The 21,146-nt window shown below is 49.8% G+C and overlaps 3 protein-coding genes across 9 annotated transcripts in view; 2 read left to right on the top strand and 1 right to left on the bottom strand.

Moving 5' to 3' along the window:
• Positions 1-14,766, top strand: part of DISP3 (dispatched RND transporter family member 3) — a 162,310-nt gene extending 147,544 nt beyond the window's left edge. For 4 of the 6 annotated variants that reach the window (XM_055799171.1, XM_055799168.1, XM_055799169.1 and 1 more), the window contains one exon: positions 14,674-14,766. The gene's annotated coding sequence lies outside the window, so the exon portion shown is untranslated. The remainder of the gene's footprint in view (positions 1-14,673) is intronic. The other 2 variants (XM_027787967.2, XM_055799170.1) reach the window with 1 other exon arrangement.
• On the bottom strand, positions 10,714-16,328 carry FBXO2 (F-box protein 2). 2 transcript variants are annotated; one of them, XM_055799179.1, is made up of 6 exons: positions 16,233-16,328; positions 14,628-14,899; positions 13,413-13,539; positions 13,221-13,316; positions 12,709-12,844; positions 10,714-12,306 (listed from the first exon to the last, which is right to left on the bottom strand). In XM_055799179.1, the coding sequence occupies exons 2-6, from the start codon at positions 14,875-14,877 to the stop codon at positions 12,172-12,174; spliced, it is 744 nt and encodes a 247-aa protein (XP_055655154.1). In that variant the 5' UTR covers positions 14,878-14,899; positions 16,233-16,328; the 3' UTR covers positions 10,714-12,171. The 2 variants fall into 2 exon arrangements, 1 of the variants encoding a protein (XP_055655154.1); XR_008746381.1 differs by lacking the exon at positions 16,233-16,328 and having other exon boundaries at positions 12,171-12,306; positions 12,410-12,844; positions 14,628-14,891.
• Positions 16,329-16,429: 101 nt separating this feature from the next.
• On the top strand, positions 16,430-20,823 carry LOC101912079 (F-box only protein 6). The gene is made up of 5 exons (XM_005229643.4): positions 16,430-16,827; positions 17,461-17,587; positions 18,900-18,995; positions 19,318-19,453; positions 20,134-20,823. The coding sequence occupies exons 1-5, from the start codon at positions 16,569-16,571 to the stop codon at positions 20,278-20,280; spliced, it is 765 nt and encodes a 254-aa protein (XP_005229700.2). The 5' UTR covers positions 16,430-16,568; the 3' UTR covers positions 20,281-20,823.
• Positions 20,824-21,146: the final 323 nt, after the last annotated feature.

The following is a 21,146-nucleotide window of genomic DNA, read 5'->3' as shown; positions in this document are numbered from 1 at the left end:
GAGTTCTGATTCCTGCAACTGCATTCTAAAAATTGTTCATAGTATTTATGGTGGAAACTTAATTTCAGATAGTATAATTTGAGAAAAACCTGACTGGCTCAAAACTTAGAGGGGGCCTAGGAAGCAAAATATGCCTGCATAACTGTTCTGTGTTATTCTCCCAGCTCCTAATACCATCCAGAGGTGGTGCATTTCAGTGGGATCTGAGGGGATCTCTTAATACCCTTCTCTTACCTCAAAGGAGCATCGTCATTTAATTAGCTCATTTATGCTTGTTGGGAAGCTTAAAGCGTTCTGAGCTGTGGGAATGAAAGAGGCTATAGAGGATAGTGTGTTGTTATTTGTTGAGAATAAGCCACAGAGTGAGGCAGCTCAGCGAACTGAAGCTTTCAGACCTGTCTGACACGGTGGGAGCTCTCACAAAGAAGACCTGGCTGGCTGGAGAGAAAGGTGTCAACAGCCAGCCGTCTGCCCTGGTCCCCTCACTGTACTCCATGAGCATCCCTCTGGATGGATTTATTTCCCCCAGTGCTTGGCCAGGATAGGATCGGGCAGTAGAGTTGTCTCAAGGTCTGTAAGTGGGCATCTGAGACCGTGAAAATGAAGTGACATGTTAAAGAGCCGCGCAGGGAGACTGTGCAGAGCAACACTGACTCCAGCAGCACAGAGGTGTTCAGGAATGTGCTGGAGTCCTTTTTCACTTTCACCAGCTCACTGACTCCAGCAGCACAGAGGTGTTCAGGAATGTGCTGGAGTCCTTTTTCACTTTCACCAGCTGTGCTGGTCCTGGAGGGAGGGCCCAGGAGGCAGGAAAGCATTTCTGTTCTTTTTTTTTTTTTTTTTTCCTCTTCTCCTTAGCAGCTGTGAATTATTCATAACACTCCAATGACAGTGCTGGGGAAGGGATTTCCTGTTCATTATTTACTGATCTCTTCAGAAGCATTACACTTTTTTCTTTTTTTCCTTTTTTTTTCTTTTTTTTCTTTTTTTTTTTTTTTTTTGCCTGGGATCTCTTTAGGAGCAGAAGTTTGTCCCCCTGGACTTTCAAGGAGTCCTTTGCCATGTGCCTTTGTTATTTATTCTTTATAATGAAGCTGCTAGAATTAATTATTGAGAAAGACAGTGTAAAGAAACATCCCTGTCATTAAACAGTCTTCAGAGCTGTGGTTAAAAGATTTCCAGGTGGCAAATGAATGCCTCCGTGGACTCTGTGTCAATTGACTCATGGTGTGATTGATGGTGTCTAGTTTCATATCAAAGCTGTCCTTGATGTCTGTCACCTGGTTCCTTCCCTGTCTGTGAACATGGGATGAAAAGACTGCAGTGGGATGCACAAAAGCCCTGGTGACCATGCTGGGAAGGAGGAGCCCAGCAGTTTGGCCGGGGACTAGGTCTGTCTTGAGATTGCCAGTCTCCAGAGTACCAAGGATATTGGTTAATTTTTTTGGTCAGGGCCCTATAGCAGTGTCACTCCTTGTTCATCAGACAAAATCTGGGTCACGTTCCTATCACCTCTGCATCATGGGGTCTCTGATAACCAGGCCAGCATGTCCTGTCTGTGCTGGGGCTGGGTGCCTGAACGAGATGGTAACATGTCTCCTACCTACCATCCTGCACACTATGGCATTCACATGCATGCCTGCATGTGCCAGGAAGCACGCCAAGTTTGCTTCTCACTGGAGTTTTGCTCTTTTTTGCTTTTTCTCCAGCCCTAGCCCTTTGTACAAAGGCAGGTGTTGCAAGCTCTACCTATTGTTTTTTTATGGGGTGTTGCTGTTTTCTAAAGGTGCTATTCATCCTTATCTAGGGATTTGCAGATACACATAGGGTAATTTCTCCAGGTATATTTCCAGGTGGGACTGTGATATGTCAGGTAGCTAATTGGCCAAGTGGTCTCTGAGGCCAGCTTCAGACTCCTGATTACCTGTGCAGATGAGCCAGGGAGTTGCTGCTGTGCATATTGATGAAGACAAGCTTTCTGTGGGAGCCTGCCAGGCTGGGGGATGTGATGAGCAGAGCTAAAGGTAAGACCCAGTCAGGGAGTGGTCGCTGGTGTCAGGGGAGGAATGGATCAGAGGGGGTGAATGGCACAGGAGGCATTGGTGCCGATGCAGCTGTGAAACAGAGGCTGTAGCATTGCTCTCACAAGCAGGTCAGGTGGCTGGAGCTGGAGCAGAGCCCTCTCTCTGGGGCACTACGGACACAGAGAAGACACTGTGGCTCTTTGTATGGGCCTCTATTGGCGTCCTTGGACTGTTGTATGTTACAGCCCCTGTACTGTGCTCTGTCCGCTTTTGTTTGTGCTTGCTGTGCAAGGTCTACCTGCCTCTTTGTAAGGTATGCAACTCTGCAGGACTCTAGTTCCTAGGAAAGCCTCCTGAAGGCTTCCAGGAGAGCAAAGGAGAAAAGCGAATTGAAGTATGAAACTTAACAGTTACTCACAGTCCAAAGGAAGGCAGCAGTTCCTCTGGACAGGAGTTGCTCCCACCTTGGCTATTCCCACCTACTCCTATATGGAGGTGCAAACACGAAGGAAGGGTTTGAAAGCAGCCTGGAAAAGCTTGGCTGGGGGGTTTTAGGTCGTAGTATACAAGTCATTAGGAAAACAGCAGCACCTCTGCCTCTCAGCTTTAATGCTCTCTGGAGATGCAGGTTCGCTGCCTGGCCAGGCTGCAGCGTGGGAGATGGGGAAATGGGCATGATTAAATTATTCAGGAAGTTCAAAGGTCTCCGCAGGCAGCAGCTCCTGGTGTATGTGTAGGGGAAGCCTGCAGCATTGCTGATGGGTGTAAGCTGTAAGGGAGGAGACCCAGAGGTGTTGCTGAAGCCTGGCAGCTCTCGCCTGAGGAGTGTTTGCTGGCTGGCACTGACACCCAGGGGCTCGGCAAGACAGTGTCTTGCAGGACAGATGTCACTAGCCAGCACGGTGCTGCTCTCTGACACAGGCAGCACGGTCCGTTTTATTGCCTCGCGTGGTAGACACTCTCCAGACACTCTGGGGTGTTTCCTGGCTGTTTCTCTACCTGCTGGACGTAACAACCCTTTCAACTACTTTCTGCCACGCAGATGTGCAGCAGTGGTGTGCTGGGGAGGGGAAGCTCATGTGAATCCCATCTGACACCAGCTGGGTATTGTTACTGAGGGGGGTAGACCTTGACACTGATGGGGCTTAGCAATGAGATGAAATGTCATTCATTTTGCGTGCAGGCAAAAAGTACAGTAAATGAAAGGATTAGGTGGCATACGCATGAAGGGAGAGCTCTTGTCCTGATAAATAACTTAAAAATTCCCAGGCAAGTGAGAGTTAGGGCTGCATGTACAAAACAGATACTTGAGACTTTAAAGGGGGGGGGGGGGGGGGAAGCAGCAGCAAAAAAAAATCCAAGCAGCTATTAAAAAGACTAATTTTTTCATATTTACTGGTTGCACTTGAGCTGAAGGTTGCAGTTAAATGTAAGTGGAACTTATGCATGTATAGGAATTCATAGTTACTCCTGTTCAAATTGCCTTAAACACTGTGGATATCATGATAGCGTAAGGGAGAATAAAAAACTAAGCCCTGTTCACTTAGAGGAATGGCTTTGTCTTACTGAAGTCGTAACAACTGAAATGCTTTTTCTGAACGTATGCTGGTTGTGTCCAAACTTCTACTCTGCATGGCCACATGCTGTGTTGGAGACCGTATGAAGCAGTGAGTGAGGTTTGGCTGGGGAGGCAACGCGGTTCAGAGAACAGGGCTGTGGTCTTGGAATTGGCTGTACTTGCAGGCCTCCTGTGTGACTCCTGGCTAAGGCAGGCTGATGTCTCTGCCATCCCGGTGCTAAAAGAGGGATAATAGCTCGGGGAAAGTAAGAAAATCTGCTGATGGTTCAGAAGCACGTATGTCTGTCATGACCCTGGTTCCTGGAGCAAGCACTGTCTAGATACAGATCAGGAATTAATGCATCCCATGCTTTTGGGTTTTGGGGTTTTCTTTTGCGGGGCGTGGAGTGTTAAAGTGGTTTTGCCTTTTAGCCTTGCCTGCCTGTATCAAAGCCTCTTTCCCCCCCTCTTTTCCATTCATACTGTATCCCAGACTCTCTGCTAAGAACAGAAGCGCTGACCTTCATAACTGTCTATAAGCAGCATCTCATTTTCTGTCAGGAGTGTGTTAAACCCTAAGTACAGCAGCTTCTCGTTTGTTTGAGCTGAAGCAGCCAATGGCAACACATCAGTATTTCCTTTGTTTTGTCTGGTTCTCCTCATAATCACTGCTACCATTAAAATTTCTGGAGAAGAAAGAAGTCCTCTGCTTCTTCAAATGTACCGTGATGCATTTCCAGCACCCGCTGCTCCAGGTGATGTCACCCAAGTCATGAGAAACATTGGCATCAGCAAGTATCAGTGTTCCTTGCTCTCTGTGAAAGGCAGATTTGAGGGGTCTCAGCTCAAGCATTGCAGGGAACAGCCCCCAGTGGGGTCACCTAGGAGCTGGTGTTGCCCGTGGGGCTCCCCAGAACCAGGTGGCAGTTAGTCGCCCCGAGCAAAGTGCCAGAGCCTTATGAGTAAGGAAGAAGGGTCAGCTTGTGTGTGCTGGCCCGGACCCCTCCCAGACAGGGTGGTCCTGTGCCTGGCATAACTGGGGGCTTCCCCAAGCCTGGATATGAGGAGGAGGGTTTGGATCAGAGAGTTATCCCCCTGCCTGCGTCCACTCCTGCTGAGCCCTCTCACACTTGAGTGCTGTGTGTCTGCTGCTGGGTGCACTTGAACCTGGCACGGTCCCCGAGGGCGCGGTGCGAAGCGGCTGGAGCTGTGCGCTCTGCTCTCCTCAGCCCTGGGTCCCTCTGACGGTGGGTGACGGCCAGTTTGCGCTGTGCAGGGTGGGGGACGCAAGCATCTGAAAAGGGCTACTGGGGCTGCTGCCTGAGTTCTTAAAATGTTGCTTAGAAACCAAACTCAATATTGCCTAACTCCACCAGATCTGCAGTGCAGAACTCATTGCACAAGGGGAAAGGAGGTTTTTTATTTTTGTTATTATTTTCTACTTTTTTCCTTTTACAAGAAATAACTCACTTTTCAGCTGTTGGAGAAGGTAGTAATTGATCTACAGCTTTGCAGCTTGCCTTCCGGAATGGTTTTATTCTTAATGTAGGAATAAAACTCTGTTAGGTCAAATACACAGCAATAAATACAAGAAGCACATTAGTTTTAATATATTGGATTATTCCACTTGGTGGTGACGGGGGAAAAAACCAAGATTTAATTCCCCTGGCAATGCAGGCAAAGAAAATCACTTTCCTTGCCCATTTTTTTTCTGTTAAGTCATTTTTGTCTGTCAATGATGGTGCTGCAGGCTTTGACAGGGTTTAATTTTACTTTTTATTTTTTTTAACCTGGTGTGAAAGTAAGAAGTATTTTCTCCAAGAAATTGTCCACAAATTCACTCAATGTCTTTTATTTCTGGCTGTTACAGATTCCTTCCCTGGTGGGATGTGTGGAGCTCTCGGTACTGTCAGAAAAGAGGGGGCTGTCGTGAACTGTCAGGGTAGGCAGCTTTTAGCTTCATGCTACTGGTGGAGCAGTGAGTCCAACACAGCTGTTCCCCTTTCTCCAGGCATGCTGCTGTTGGTTTCTGTTCCTACCCTGAAGCCTCCCAGCTAGAATTAGGATTTGCTGCTTCATGCCAACTGTTTGTGTGGTGCATCATGCCCCCCGTTCAGTGCCACCACAGCTGTTGCATCTTTCCTTGTGTCCCACAGGCTAGTGGTGGCTTGGGGCTGCCATACGGTGGTGAGTGTACCCAGCAGTGCGGGAATTTCTCCCAAGCGATGTGCCTTACAGTGCTGAAGTCTTTCATCAAATCCCATAGTCAGCCCTTGTGCCGAGCCTTCCCTCATTTTCCTGGAAGAGCAATGATATTGGATCCTCTTTCTACAATCCCTGCTCTTCCCCAGAGGTCTGTTTTGTGTCAGGAACAGGACAGATGAGAAGAGGTGGGAATGATCTCCTTTGCTTGTCATTATGGCAGACAGGTAGAAGGTGGCTCTGCTGTGGACCAGGCAAGCAGCAGAGAGACTGCAGCGGAGATTTAGCTTGGATAACAGAGAGAAAACATCTCAGCATGGAGAAGGACTGTAAGAAAGGATTGGCAAGGGGTAAAGCCTTCATAACCAGAAAACTTTGAAAAAAGGTTAGATGACTCTGCGTCAGGAGCAATGTACAGGTGGGGAGGGGTCTGCCATAAGACAGGAGAAGGGGACTTAGAGTAGGCAAGCCTGGGTTTTGTGGTTTGGGGGTGTGCATGTGTGTACTGGTTCCAAAGCATCTCTCTCCTGTGTGCAAATTGGCAAGAGAGAGTAGGGAAAAAGCAAGGTAGGAGCCTCCATGTGGTTAACTGAGTCTTTGCACTGTGTTCATCTGTCCAGGCTGAGTTACTGCTCCAATAAGCAGGGCTCTTCTCCCACCAGCACCTAGACTCTATCTGATTGTATTTCTAAGACGAGAAAGACTTCACAATAATCCTGCTGGCAATTAATTGGCTTTTGTTCAGCAAGAGTGAACAAGATCTCATCTTAATCTGTTTCATTATTTCTCCTTGTATAGCACAGTCAACAGAAGATTAAGTTTAATTTACAAAAAAATGCAAAGTCATTACTCATTATCTAGATCAGGATTTTATCTGCTTCGTTTTGCAATGCTTCATGTGTCAATGTTAACGAGAGGAGCTGCATGGTGTGTGGTGAGCTGGAAATGGCACTGCTTGACTTTGGGACCTTTTGGAAAGATTGCAAGTAGCAGAGCTCTGCTATCATCCTTTCTCTACCTCCATCTCCTGCCCTTCCTCAGAGCAGCAGCTTTGTGCTGAGGAAAATGAGCCTCTTCCCGCAGGGCAGCGGGCCATGATGCTCTTAGCCCACACCTCCTAGCTCCTTATGCAGCAGCGACCCTGAGCACACGTGTGGACAAGCGCTGTGGGAAGCCAAAAGGAAACGTCCTGGGGTCCGTGGCAGATCCAGCCAGAGGCGGGTCTTGTTTGATGCCAGGCAAGAGGCCATGCCAGGTCCCTGTGGCAGTGAGTGTCCGAGGACGTCCTGGTCCTGGTGGCACGGGAAGGCCACATCGGTGGTTTCTGAAATGCTCCGCATAGCTGTGGACACCTGCACGTGCCTGTGGGTTTGTCTGCCCCTGTGCATTTCAATGCACTTTATCTGTGAGCACTCGTACAACCCATCCTGCTAACCAGGCTCCCCTGCTACCCCGTCCCCCTGCCAGGCAGCTGGCTCAGAGCATCAGAGCAGTTCCCAGCACGTTCCCTTTCCCCTGGTCCTTCTGAACGCGGTTCCTACATCTGCAACACGCTCAGCAGGAGGCATCTCGCTGCCGAGGCTTGCTCCCCTCCCTGGTTAGTGCTGAGCTCCCGTTCCTGCTGCAGTTAGATGTGTTCCCCCCACGAGCCGTCAGTCCAGTGAGCACTCTTGCTCCTCTGCCTTCCTGGGAGCACTGAGTGCGCTGTGGTTAATGGGTCTGCACAGATGGCAGCTCCGGATGAGTTGCTCTAAGTGCATGCAGGGGACGTTAGCCAGGGGCATGTGTAACATAGCTGGGACTCTTGCCTTGCTGGGGGGCTGCTGGACTTGCCGTGGTCAGGGACAGGCCCGCTGGTGCAGCGCTGGGGGTCACGCCTGCGACTCCCGTGCGTGGCTGCGGGCTCCCGGAGCAGGCTCGTACTGCAGCAGGGGGCACGTCGGGCAGCCCTCGGCCGGGAGCTGCGTGTACCGGCTGCCGTGACACTTCCCGGTGGAGCTCCTGCAGCGGTCCTCTCTGTGCTCCCTGCCTCCTAAGTGGCTTCCCGGTAGGAAAGCATCTTTAGGCCCTTTCCCCCCCTTTTTTTGTGTAGGCAGGTGAGGACAGGGCAGGCACTGCCCCAAGGACATCAGGAGCCAACTAGATGAAGAAGCAGGCAATCAGGTTAGCTCCCTGCCAGCGCTGCCCGCCTGCGGACTTTGATTTTCCCTGAGATATCTGTATGGAGGGACAGCAATGAAGGAGGCATGGGAATGGCTCTGTCTGAACTGCAAAGAGAGGTGTGTGCCTCAGGGATGTTTCTTCCAGTTCTTTGGAAGTTTTCTACTCCCGACAGGCTTGTGTGCCCAAATGCAAGGATAAGTCACTGGCTTTCCATGCCATTTGTAACCATGCTCATCTCAGCTGTAGGTACCCTCTGCTGCAGGTGTGGCTGATGCCCAGCTACCCTGGCTCTCAGGCAGTGCCATTTCCAGCCTCTACAAGCTGTTTAGTTTAGGGGGAATCAGTCACCTGAACTATCCTCCCTTTTACAACTGGCTAGAACAGCTGGGCTAGAAGCAACAGGGAATTGTCAGATAGATTATTTCCCCCCCTTCAATCCCCCATTCCTCCCATCCCCAGTCTTAAGTTCGTGATGGGGGAGCAAACTCCACCATCTGTCCACAAACCTCCTAGGTGGGTAATAATTGATGCTTCATATAGAAAAATTCAATTAGATGTGACATGAGATGTATGCTAGTTCTTCCTTGCTGGGGCCCCATTTTGCTCTGTTCTGTTCCTCTGCAAGAGACTTGCTGTAGAAGCTATTATGAAAAAAAAAAACACAAACAAACAAACAAAAAAACCCCAACCAAATACAAAACAACCCAACCAACCTTTTAAGTATAATGGCATTTATAGCCAGGACTAGCTGTGGTGGGCTTTGTGGAAAAGAAAACTGCAGTGAGATCTTGTGCAACCGCAGCCACCAGAATGCAGTTGGCTACCCAGGACATCAGATGCCAGCCGCTAAGAGCAGGAAAGGGCTGAGCGAACTGCTCTCTCTAGGGCTTCTCTGAGTGCCTCCAAGTATTAAAGCAGCCAGGCTGAGAGATGTGTTTATGTTGGTTTCTTGGTCCAGAGTGAGTAGTTCACATCTTAAACTCTCTCTCTAATTCTTCTCATCCAGCTGTTTTGTTCCAGCGTGGGGTGTTTCAGAGGACATTTCCATTCTTCATTCAGTGTAGCTCACTACTAAGTTCAGCAGTGGTCTGTCCGCGAGATGGCTGTGGTGCACGGCGGGTTTGGGGTGTGTGAAGGAAATTAGGAGCCCTTTCTACAGCTATTCTTGCCATGTTCAGGACTGGGAGGAGACCCTTTTGTGTGGCTTTGGTTTTGTTTTTTTTTTTTTCTCCAGCATGAATGCTCCAGCAACACTAAATTTTTGTGGTTTAATGTTCAGATTTCTAAATGCTGAGTGTGGGTGATGAGAATATCAGTTATAACTTACCTGGGGACAGAACTCATTCTGTCTGTACAGTACACGTCTGCATGGGTCATCAATGTTCCCAAAAACTACTGTGTGATATCGTAGAGCTGCTTGCTGGTATTGGCACAACAGAAAGCAGAAGGAGGTCCCGTTGAAGCTGCATGTGGTAAAGCTCCCAGCCGCTGATGGGCTGTAATACATCTAAACCCGTTTGTCACAGTGGCACTGACTTTCTGTAATCCTATGAAATTGCATCATCTGTTTCCATGAAGTCTGTAACATGTGAGAGCCTGTTAACCTCCTGTGCTCTGTTTGTCTCTGACAGATGAGTTGAATTGTCTTGGAATTGGATGTATGTGTAGTGCAGATTTCAGTGTGTTCAGACTTCTGGTATTTGATCAAAATTCAAAAGGCATTTGGAACACTATTTTTATAATGTGAGCAAGATCTCCCCCCCCCAGCTCCCCTGCCAAGTACCCAGGCACTCGCTCTGAGACTCCAGCGCTGATGCGGCTGAGCGCAAGGGGTAATCGCTCCCCTGAGGTCAGCAGCAGCTCTTGCAAGAAGCTCTGTGGAGCAGAGGTAGCTGTTTGCCACAGTGAAGCTGCAAGGCACCAAGTGTCTTGGAACTGGAGGCAAGTGGGACGGTCAGGAGCCAAGGTGACATCAGGCCTGCTGGCGCAAGGGTGGGGGGAGCGCCCCTGTGCTGCTGCATTCACTGTACTGCTGCCGGGGAGCCTGTGTGTGCCTGGTAGTTCAGCCTGGATAATCCTGAAGTGGGGACCATGGCCCTGCCTTGTATTTGCAAGGGACACAATGCCTGAAGGCTTAATCCTGCAGTTTATCCTGGATGTGTGATGGTGGCTTAGGAAAGGTTCGGTTTAACTATCGTGTCAAGATGTGGAATATTGCTCCCCTTGCTGCACTGATTCCTTAGGGACAGATGGAGGCCTTGGTCCTTCCATGGGGCAGAGAATTTGCAGCGAGGTGAATACTAACTAGCGATTTTGTCAGCTGCACTAAAGGCAGTGGTGAATAAAGCAGCATTGTGTGACAGTGTATGCAGCGTTAACGGAGGGGAAGTTGTTCTGGTCTCTTTTGGGTCAGAACCAAGGCTGAACTCACAGTAGAGCTACAGTTACAGATGACCTGGAGGGCATCTGTCAGGGCTGGGCTGTGTAGGAGCCTTCCTGGACCTCCTCTGTGCCTTGTGTGAATTCTCACTATGTTTAAGTGCAGCTGTGCTGCTGCTCTGCAAGCCCATTGCCCTTTAGGTGCTTCTGACAGGTTCAGGCTGCTGGGCTGGGGAACAGAACACGTACCTCTTTCTGGGAGACTCATGGTATTGCACAATAATTAGTTTTTGGATAGGACTGGCTGACATCATTCCACATAACTGAACAGAAGAAGCAGGCTGAAGCACAGGACACGCATACCCAGCACACAAGGGAAGATCCACACACAATTATGTCACTTTATTACGTTTGCCTGCATTCTGGCTTGGTACAGCTGTAGTTTGGAAAGCCAGTGTGCCCTAGGCATCCAGGTGCCACGGCGCAGAAAGCCCAATGTAGCAGAGTGTGCACAAGTGACTAGCTCAGCTCTCTCCTTTGGCTACAGGTGATAGTAGTACACTGCACTTGTAACGGTGCACTTTGACGCAAAGTGGCATTCAGGTATGTATGTGCTGGCAGCCTAGGAAGGGAAGCTAGACACAAAAATGGAAGTGCCTATCACTCCAGGCAACTCCAGCTTTGCTTTGTTAAGAGGATGCTCTTCTGAGAAGACAAACTAGCAGGGACAGGCTTGGCTCAGGGGAAGCTTAGGTGTCTTTGTTAAGGACGGTGGCTCACAGCCCTGAGTGATATCAAGAGGCACTAGTGGGAGCCTGTATGAAGTGCTGTCTTGTCAGCAAGCATATGGAGTGCAGGCCCTGTTAGCAGGCAGGAAGAACTGAGATCAAGTGGGGCTAGCAACAGCTTTCTCTGTGAAGAATATCTCCTGCCTGCAAAGAGTCATACTGGGTGACCAGGGTGCTTATTAGATGAAGCATGCAGAGGGCAGGAAGGGGTAGGTAAGGTCATTTTTGCCTGTTCCTGGACCCCCTCCCCAGTTTGCTTCTAACCCTTTTCCCTAAGTCTTTGTCATCTCTCTCCCAGCAATTACTCTCAGTTGCCATCTGTCTGAGAGAACCAAGTGAAGCCCCATGGTTGGACATCAAAGAGGTTTCAGTTCTCACCACTTTCCTTGATAAATGGATGCTGGGAACAGTGTAAGAGAAAGGGATCCAATCCCTAGTGCTTTGCATTATCACTAAAAATGAAACTAAGAGCACTTGGCAGCCAAGCTACAGCTCCTGTATGGCAAGCAATAGACATCTCTTTATAAATGGGAGAAGCTAAGGTTCTCGCTGCAGGTCTAGGAAGCGGTTGGTGACAGATGTGACAGGGCTCTGGGTTTCCCTGGTATGTTCTCAGGCACAAGGTCTATGCTTCTTTGCTCCCCCAGCTCCCCCTGACTTTCAGAAAATATGCCCAAACTACCCTTTAAGGTTAAGGGATGCCCAACTCTTGGAAGCAGGCAGGATGGGTGTCTAGCTCAGGCTGGGTACTAGGGGTTAGTGGCTTAGGAGAGGAGTCAAGTCTGCAGGATTTTTAGGTGATTTCATGTCTAACGGAGAACATCAGTGCAAGTGGTGAGGCTGAGTCGTGTGGTACATTCACCAATCTATTCACATTCTTTGCATAGTCCTCTTGAGGAAAGATGGGTGGTGGCCCCTGGCACCTTGCACGCACATTCATACGCAGAAAGGTTGTGTGCTCTGCAGCCTGGAAGCAGCACCATGCAGAAACCATCCAAAGGCCGTGAGATGCCCTGAGGGAAGTCAGCTCCAGCATGCAGGCCTCAGTTCAGCACGGCTATGGCTCCACAGTCACGCTGCTGTTGGTAACACGTACGCCATACCATCCCTTCCAGAACAGCGTGTCCTGGCCGCCATGTTCAAAGCGGACAAAGCGGACCCCAGGCCCATAGTTGGAAAAGGTGTGAGAGATCTTTGGGATGAGAGACAAAATGGTTGTTGGTAAGCGTCAAACACCATGAACCTACCCTTCAGCACACAGAGCCTTCAACCCCACCTGCCCCAGTCATACCTACCAGGCTGGGTAACAATGAGGACATTTGCAGTGGGAGTTACTGGGAGGAGCTTTGATCCCATTGTTGTTCAGAGGCCACTGAACCTCTCCCAGCTGGGCATCTCCTTCATTTTACACCTGCAGTGGTGGCTCATCAAGTTTCCAAGTTTTACGTAAGGTAGCCTCCCATTAGAATCTCTGTTCAATCACCTGGCTCCACAGAACCTTCTCCTCCTGAACTCTCCTGCTTCTCTCTGCTTGAAAATATTCCCGATTCATGCAGGCTGGGTGTCACCTGCTGAGCTCACAGGTGTAACTCACCTCAGTCCAGTTGGCATCGTTGTCCTGTGGGATGGAAATGGTCTCACTTTTGTACTCTGCCAGAACATCCTCATTCTCAGAGAGCAGCTTCACACAGAGCTCATAGAGGCAGCCAGCATCACTGCGTCCCGCGTACCTGCAAGGAGACCCAAGCTGCTAGCCTCAGCTGCATGATCTCTGCAGACAGAGCATGCAGCTGCATCTTGCTGAACGCAGGCTCTACCAGTCTCATCAGGTTCCTGCAGCCTTGGTTTGATGTGGAGATCTGTAATGGTTCTTACCCCAGCCCACCACCTCCCCTCGTCCACAGCAGGAACCTGCTCTTCAGAGGCCACACGCACCAACAGTCTGAAGTCGTGGGAGCTGCCTGCGGGTGCTGTAAGCCGAGACCGTGCCCTGTCCCACACCTGGGGGATTCTGGCAGCTGAGGTTTTAAGGCCCAGTGCAGGTATATGCCCTCCCTTCTCCTTCTTGACTCTCTGCCGGGCTTCTGAGGCATCCTTGCTACTTACCAGTCTTTTACCACAACTTTAGGCTGGGTTGTATCCATCAGCTCTTCCCAGTAGCCCTCAGCCTTAAGGTCGATGACCTGCGCCTTTCGACACCACCTGAAACACAAGATGTTAATTGGTATCACAGTCTCTCTGGGACTGGGGGAACCAAAAATGTCCCCTTCCCTGGATAAGAGAAGAAAGCAGCCTTACTCATAAGATGTAACAAAGTATTTATGGACTTCTTCACTAGGGAATTCTTTTCCAAAGTCCCCAGGGAGCTCTTCAATTTTCCAGCCATCGCCTCCATTCTCTACCTCTCCCCAGTGCTGCAGGTCTTCTGCAGATGGCAGAAAAGAGTCAGATGAGTCTTTGTTTCTGTGGGCCAGGGGAACCTGACAATCTCCCACTGGACCCTTGCTCTGGCCTGGGAAAGGCACGCGGTTAGATGCAGCACCAGTGTTGTATGTAGGCTATGGAGATGTTTAAGTAGAGGTGAGGCAAAAACCTTTAGTCTGGCTGAGCTTAATACCAACAAATCTAACATGCCCCACCAAAACGGCTATGTACACGTGGCTTTAAGTACTCCAGTGAAATTATTGAGGTATTCTGAACTGTGTGTCAGCATAGGTAGAAATAGCCTGCAGAGAGATGCCAATTGCTTTATTTCTAAATTTTCTAAATTGCTAAGTGATGTTTCTAGCAGTAGTGTGGCCTTAAACACTGGGCTTTTCTAGTTGTAGCCAGAGGGAACCCAGATGTTGGAAAAGCTTACAGAAAAATAATCTGTAAACAAAATGGAGAAGCAGCATTGATATTGCTTTGGTCTATGATGTGTGAAATGTATTTGTTGTCGCTTGGGTTGTGAGGCTTGGCCACTGCCGCTTACTGCCAAGCAAAGTTCATAGGTTATCAGAAAAATGGCAAATGGGATAGATATGTGCACAGCTCTGACTACAGCTACGGGCTGTAGCAAGGAAGGTAAAACAAGATTTGCCTGAGCTGTGTCAAGGAAGGAAGCGTCAAGTGTCCGGTCAGCTAAAGGCAGACCAGCTCCTGAGTTGGGGAAAGGCTTGATCTTTCCTGTCATGGTTTGGCAAGAAGCAGTCTAGAAATGCAGATGCCACTATCATTACTGTGTGGGACAGGGGTTCTGCAAAGGACATTTTAGTTCTCAAATGGGATTTGGATGCCTGCAGGGGCTTATATAAAGTTGATGTCAAGTAAAGCCCTTTGCAAAGGCTGATTATCAAAGGCCTTCATGCCCATTAGATGATTTGACTGCATGCAATAAGTGATTTGACTCTTGGGCAAGAAGAAAATGCTGCAACCTGATAGCAACTAAGATCTCTTTTCAAGGACTGGAGATGCCCAATTTCCAGTGACTGATCTCTATGAAATCTTGGGGCTTTTATGTTTGTCTCTCACCTTCACCACAAGGGTTCTTGATGAGATTCTTCCTCTTCTTACTCAGGAAGTAGAAGTTTTGCCAGTTCTCTGCATCCTCCTGTGACTCTGCTCCAGTGAGGCCTTCCTGCTGACACTTCAGAATCCAAAGTGCAGCTCCATCGACCAGGTTCTTCCACTGGCAGCAGACCAGGCGGCACACCAGCACCAAATCCACCGCAGGTATGGAAGCCAGAATTCTGATCAGGACTGCTTCAGGGAGGGACTCCATCCTTGGGCCGGGCTGGGTAGAGCTTTGTGAGAAAGAAGGGGGAAAGGAGTGGTGACAGTGGTCCTTCAGACATGGGGTCCCCCACCCTCAGTGATGTCAAACACTGATGCAGTCTAAGAAAGGGAAAATAAGCATGTTACCCTAGAGCATGGTTTGGGGGGCATGGATAGCTTCCTAACCTCAAGATCTCCTGACCTCTATTAAGTTAATACCCTGAAGCACATAGGCAGACTAATATTTTATGTTTTAGGTGAAGCCCTTAGTTAAATCCATCCACAAAATGCAGGTAGCTGACATCTGCAATTGCGGATGGTTTGTCAGTTTCCCAGACTGGAATCAGCCCTTCCAGAAATCTCTGCTGTTGCAAAAATCTGCTTCCTCTGCAGAGGGAGGCATCTGGGTGCCTGTTCGGCCTTTAAGAGCGTCACTGATACAAACGCTGCAGAGCAGTACCTGACTATCAGCGGGGAGCACCTTGCCAACCACATTTGCAGCAGTTTGTTCCCCGTCTGAAAGGCACAGCCTCACGGGGCCGGCACTTAATCCCCTTACCATAAGCCTGTATAAAGTCCATGTCTGAGCAAAACTGAAGATAGCTCAGATGATAGTTTCCAGTATTCCTTTTCCTATGGTCTTATAACCTGAGCAATTAAGTCAGAGGTGTGAGCTTTAGCTTCATGTGCCAATTCTGCGCTTCCGACAGCTCTCTGCTGCTCGAGTCCAGCGCCAGGTGCCGCAGGAGCAAGGGCAGATGAGTGTGCAGATTCGTGTCGCCACCAGCCTGGGGTGATGCACTGTGACATGGCTCTTATCTCGGCTGAGGCCTGATGCGGGGAAGCTGCTGAGACCGCAGCGAATGCGGAGATGCAGCCCAACGCCCCAGGGCTCGTTAAGCCCCGGAGAGCGCTAGGAACAGAGCAGGAGGGAGCCTGACACGCCACCGGGTGACACAGGCAGCGCCAGATCTGGCGGGGAGGGACGAAATAGGGAGTCACTGCCCTAACGGCACCTGGGCATTCCCGGTCCGCGCAGGCAGCGGGAGGCAGCTGTCACTTAGCATCCCTGGCTTTATGGGGGCAGCACCCCCACCCCCCCCACCCCTCCTTTCCAACCCTCAGCCACAGTCCCGAAGGATAAAATGCGATTTTAGAAAAAACACGGGCGCGACCCACGCTGCTGGTTCCGCCTGCTGCGGGGCTTTCACAGGTCCCGCTCCGCGCACGGCAGGGCGACCACCCCGGCTGGGGCCTTCCCGCCCTCCATGGCACGGCCCCGCCACCGGGGCAGCCCCCGTCCCTACCGACGCTCCCCCCTGCCCCCCGCCCCGCCGCAGGGAGCCCCCGGGCCGCGCTTACCTCGGGCGCTGATGTCGGTGATGGCTGGGCCGGGCCCCGCTGATAAAGGGCAGGGCCGGCGGGGGCGGGGGGGGGGGGGAAGGCCCCGCCCCTGGCCCCGCCTCCTGCGCGGCCCCGCCCCGCCTCCTGCGCGGCCCCGCCCCGCCCGCTGCGGAAGGGCCGCCGCTCACATCCGCGTCCGGAGTCCGCCGCGGGCCGAGCCCAGGTGGGGCGGGGGGGGTACGGCCCCGTCCCGGCGGGGGGCGGTGCGCGGTCCCGCGGTCCCTCGCGCAAACGCTGCTTGTCTCCCGCAACCGTCGGTGCCCCGGGGTCCCCGGCGCGGCGGCTGTCGGGGCCATGACGACCATCTGCGACCTGCCCGAGGACGTGCTGGTGGAGCTGCTGTCGCTGCTGCCGGCCCGGGACCTGCTCCGCACCTGCAGGCTGGTCTGCGCGCAGTGGCGGGCCGTGGTGGACCTGACCACCCTGTGGAAGCGCAAGTGCCAGCGCGAGGGCTTCTACCTTCAGAATCTGGACAGAAGCATCTCCGACTGGAAGATCTTCTATATTCTCTGCAGCTTGAAGAGGAACTTAATCAAAAACCCCTGTGCTGAAGGTTTGTTTAATTATTTATTGTAGAGGGCGAAGAGAGTTTCCCAACAGACAGAATGAGCTGGTCTCCTGCATTACTCACGTACCGCTGGTGTCATACGACTGTCCCGCTGCTGAGGGATCTCCGCTGGGGCTGACCCACAAGTGAACATCTGCGGCAGAACTGCCGTGGGGGGCGTGAAGTGTTGGTAAATACGTATCTATGGCTGGGACCAGAAAAATCTGGAGTCACGAAGGCCCCAGCTCAAGCAGACGGTGCCGGTTAATTTGCACAGCAAGTACAATATGGTGATAAAACTATCAGGTCTTGGGATTAAACACTGGGCAGCTGGGGAATTCTTGTTGTCAAAGACTTGACTAGCATGGCTACAGTAATTCTGCTTTATTACTGATTATGAGTTTTTGATGTGGTCAGCAAGCTGCCGTCTATTGTCCTAGCTGCTGACAGCCATGTTAAGAGTAATGGCAGCATGAAGACAGGAGTCACTTTCAGCTTTAAGAAAAACAGAATGTGTCTGAAAACTCATCAGAGTAGGTTCCTAGTATTCTTCTGTAGCCAATTCTTTGACAAAAGCAGAGATACTACTGGAAACTGCAGTGAGGTCCTACTGCTCACCTTTACTGTCTGTGCTTTTAGAGAACTTTCAGCACTGGAAACTTGACAAGAATGAAGGAGATAAATGGAAGATTGAGCATCTGCCTGGACCTCATGGAAAAGAGATGCCAGGCTCCAAAGTACACAAATACTTTGTCACTTCATATGGGTAAGAGCTGGATTCCAGGAGCTGGGAGAGCTGCTTCCTCCTGTCTGCAAAGGCACTATGATTAGAAGGCTTGCGCCAGGTCAGAAAAGGAAGGAGCTTAATTAACCTTTTGGAATTATAGAATCATTTAGGTTGAAAAAGATCTTTAAAATCATCGTCCGCTCATCCGTTAAACCAGCACTGCCACGTCCACCACTAAACCATGTCCCAAAGTGCCACATCTACATGTTTTTTTGGTGAAGAAATTTTTCCTAATATCCAATGTAACCCTCCCCTGGTGCAACTTGAGGCCATTTCCTCTTGTCCTGTCCTTGTTACTTGGGAGAAAAGTCCGACCCCCCCTGTCAGGCAGTTGTAGAGAGCAGTCTCCCCTGAGCCTCCTTTTCTCCAGGCTAAACAAACTTTTATCCTAGTTAGTCTAAAGAGACGGGTGGGCTGCTGAGAGACTTAACCACAGCATGTGCTAAGTTTGAATACTTAAAAGGGGGCTTATAAGAAAGATGGGGACAGACTTTTTAGTAGGGCCTGTAGCAATAGGACAAGGGGTGATGGTTTTAAACTAAGAGGGGAGATTGAGATTAGATCTTGGGAAGAAACTGCTCCCGGTGAGGGCGGCGAGGCGCCGGCACAGGCTGCCCAGAGCAGCTGTGGGTGCCCCAGCCCTGGCAGTGCCCAAGGCCAGGCTGGACGGGGCTGGGAGCAGCCGGGGCTGGGGGGAGGGGTCCCTGCCCACGGCAGGGGCTGCAGCTGGGTGCTCTGTGCGGTCCCTTCCCACCCAAACCGCTCTAGAATTCTCTGCCCCTGCCAGGAATTGCACGTAACTTTTATAGTCGTTATAATCCACGTGGGATCCTGCTCCTTGCCTACCCAAAGGGGGTGGGCAAAGGTTAAGGTTTGGCAAGCTAATCAGCTGCACTTACCTGACAAAGTCAAAGCTCTGTAACCTCTGAGAGTTTAGGTGGGGTTGTCATGCTAACAGCTGCAATAAAAGCTGTCAACAGAGGAGGATTAGCTGCTTTTTACATCCATTAAGCAGTAGTTTCCTGTTGCCAATATATGCTATGCAAGCACAAGGACCCCTCTTAATCCAGTTTGTAGGTAACTATTCCTTTCGTCTGGGGGTGAAGCTACTCCTTTTGCTTCCTTGTCTTGTTCTGGCTCTGGAAAAAGGCACGCTTCAGCCATATCAGCCTCACAGGCCTTCACGGTCTGGGTGGCTTTTGGTGAGAGTAAAGCTGTCAGGGAAAGTATGGACATTGAGAGGGAAGAGATGTGTTTTCTGAAGTTGTGAATATTTTTATTGCTGTTGCAGGCCATGCTTCAAATCTCAACTCATTACCCTGCAGAAAGAAGGATACTGGAATCAGTTGATGGATGAGAAACGGCCTGAAATTGTAGTCAAGGACTGGTAAGTACATGCACTGAAAACTAGAGTTTCTGGCACTGACTTAAAGCTAGGCGTCTGAAGGTTTTCATGCTGTAAAATCAGTTCTATACCCTTTGGGAGCTGTAGCTCTCAAGTAAAGCATAAGATAAATCCAGGGTTATGCAAAGGGCTATAAGGAGGTAGCAGAGCAGGATAGCTGGAGTTCCACAACTTCTTCATAGCTGTGCAGATGACAGGCCTTTTCCTCTGCAGATGGGGATCTCCGTGGAGACTGGTTTTGAACACTAAAGAAAACCAAACACGGTATATACAGCCCTGCTTCTTGATTATCCCCTGCCTCTAGGTATGCTGCCAGATTTGACTGCGGGTGTCGCTATGAGCTTACAGTGAGGCTGCTCTCTGAAGACTACATTGTCCTTGAGGAGTTCCGCCCTGAGCCAGTGGTTATAGAGCAGTGGAATGATGCAGCATGGAGAGAGGTAAGCGGCAGCCCTGTGGGCAGCAGCTTTACATCAGTATTGTGACACCGGAATCTTGCAAGTCTTACTTGGCCAGAAGTCCCAAGTGGACCTTCTTCCTCTGCTCTTCAGCTTCCTCTGCTCAATACAGAAGTTAAGTCCTTGCTGTTGACAGTGCTGAAGCAGTGCTTTGAAAGAGCAAGGTCTGCTTTGTAGGCACCCAGGATTTTCTAAAGATCATCCCCTGGGCTTCCGTGTTGTTTTAACTCAGTCTCTTTGTTTCTGTTTTTCACTTAAGTTTTTGTCCAAATAACTTAAGTTCCAAGAGCACAGTTCTTGTTTCTGTTGGATCAAAAAGCTTTATTTTAAAACTACTGTATGGATATAAAGTACTGCAGACATTACTTTTCTTAAACTGCTAAACGTGTTTAACTGGTTTGATTGGCTGTAGCTTCCCCATTACACTGCTGCTTACATGACAAACATACCTAAGAATGTTGCGTTTGACGTGGAGAGGATTTCAGGGCAGAAGAGCAGCTTTTTTCCTGTCCCTCAAAAAGGGTATGATGCACTCCCAATGAAAGCTGTCTTAGGATGAGCTTTTCCCAAGACCAAGACTCGCATACTGCAGTTGTCCCAGCTTCTAGGTCAGCGCTGGGTTATTTAGGCAAATTAACAGGAATTTTCTTCTTTCTCTCCAGATTTCTCACACCTTCCAGAATTACCCAGCTGGAGTACGTTACATCTGGTTTCAGCACGGAGGCCAAGACACCCAGTTCTGGGCAGGATGGTATGGGATCCGAGTGACAAACAGCAGCATCACCATTGGGCCCCTGACATTGTTATGAAGACAAAATCTAAGTCCTTTTTACCTCAGGACTGTAACCAGGTGGTCTCAGGTGCACTTATTTGTCTGTACTCTCTGGGTGGGTCCTGGCTTTTCTTGCACAGTTGATCGCGCATACAAGCAGCTAGTTCTCCTTGTTCACAGCAGAACTTCTGCAGGCCTAGCCCCTTGAAGATTTCTGTCTTCCATCTTCCATCCTCCTGTACCATGGATGTTACTGCAATTACTAGCGCCCTTCCACAGGAGGAAGACTAGGACAATTAAATATGACATCTGTCTTTTCTAGTTAATATTGCCTGTACTACAGACAAACAGTAAGTCTTAAATAGAAACCTTTTCCTGTTTATGGAACTTAAGAAAGATAAGGCTAAAATTTTTTCACTTTGGATCACTAATGCTGTCAAGGGCTTTGCTACAGAGAGACTTGTTTTGTATGGTATTTTCCTGTTTCAGTTTATGTATAAAAACATGTATCTTTCACGTCAGACCTTTCATAGTATAAGGAAACTGTCAATCCTTTTTCATAAAAGCTGTGTTGCTGGTACTTAGTTCCTTACTGTTTCTGTAAGTGTGTATGATCAAAATGGTACGTGCCTTCCCTGTCCAACTACAGCCCATCGCTGTTGGAATAAACAGCTAAAGAGGAGGTAAGAAATCCCTTACGGCGGCTGCCTTACAGCCTAAGTGCCTTTTGACTGGGCTGGGCCTTTTCCGTACTACCTTCGCACTACCAGAGTACTTTGTTTGTACTGACCAGTGTAACCCTATATAAACTGTTAAAGCAGCGCACAACCTCAGTCGAGAGTATTCTTGCACTTTTTACTGAGGCCTTCCATCTGCTTTGATAGGTGCAGGATTAACCACAGT

Source organism: Falco peregrinus, chromosome 3 (assembly GCF_023634155.1).
Source record: "Falco peregrinus isolate bFalPer1 chromosome 3, bFalPer1.pri, whole genome shotgun sequence".
NCBI classification, from domain to species: domain Eukaryota; kingdom Metazoa; phylum Chordata; class Aves; order Falconiformes; family Falconidae; genus Falco; species Falco peregrinus.
The sequence above is the reverse complement of the archived record's forward strand: the minus strand, read 5'-3'. Positions and strand labels throughout refer to the sequence as shown.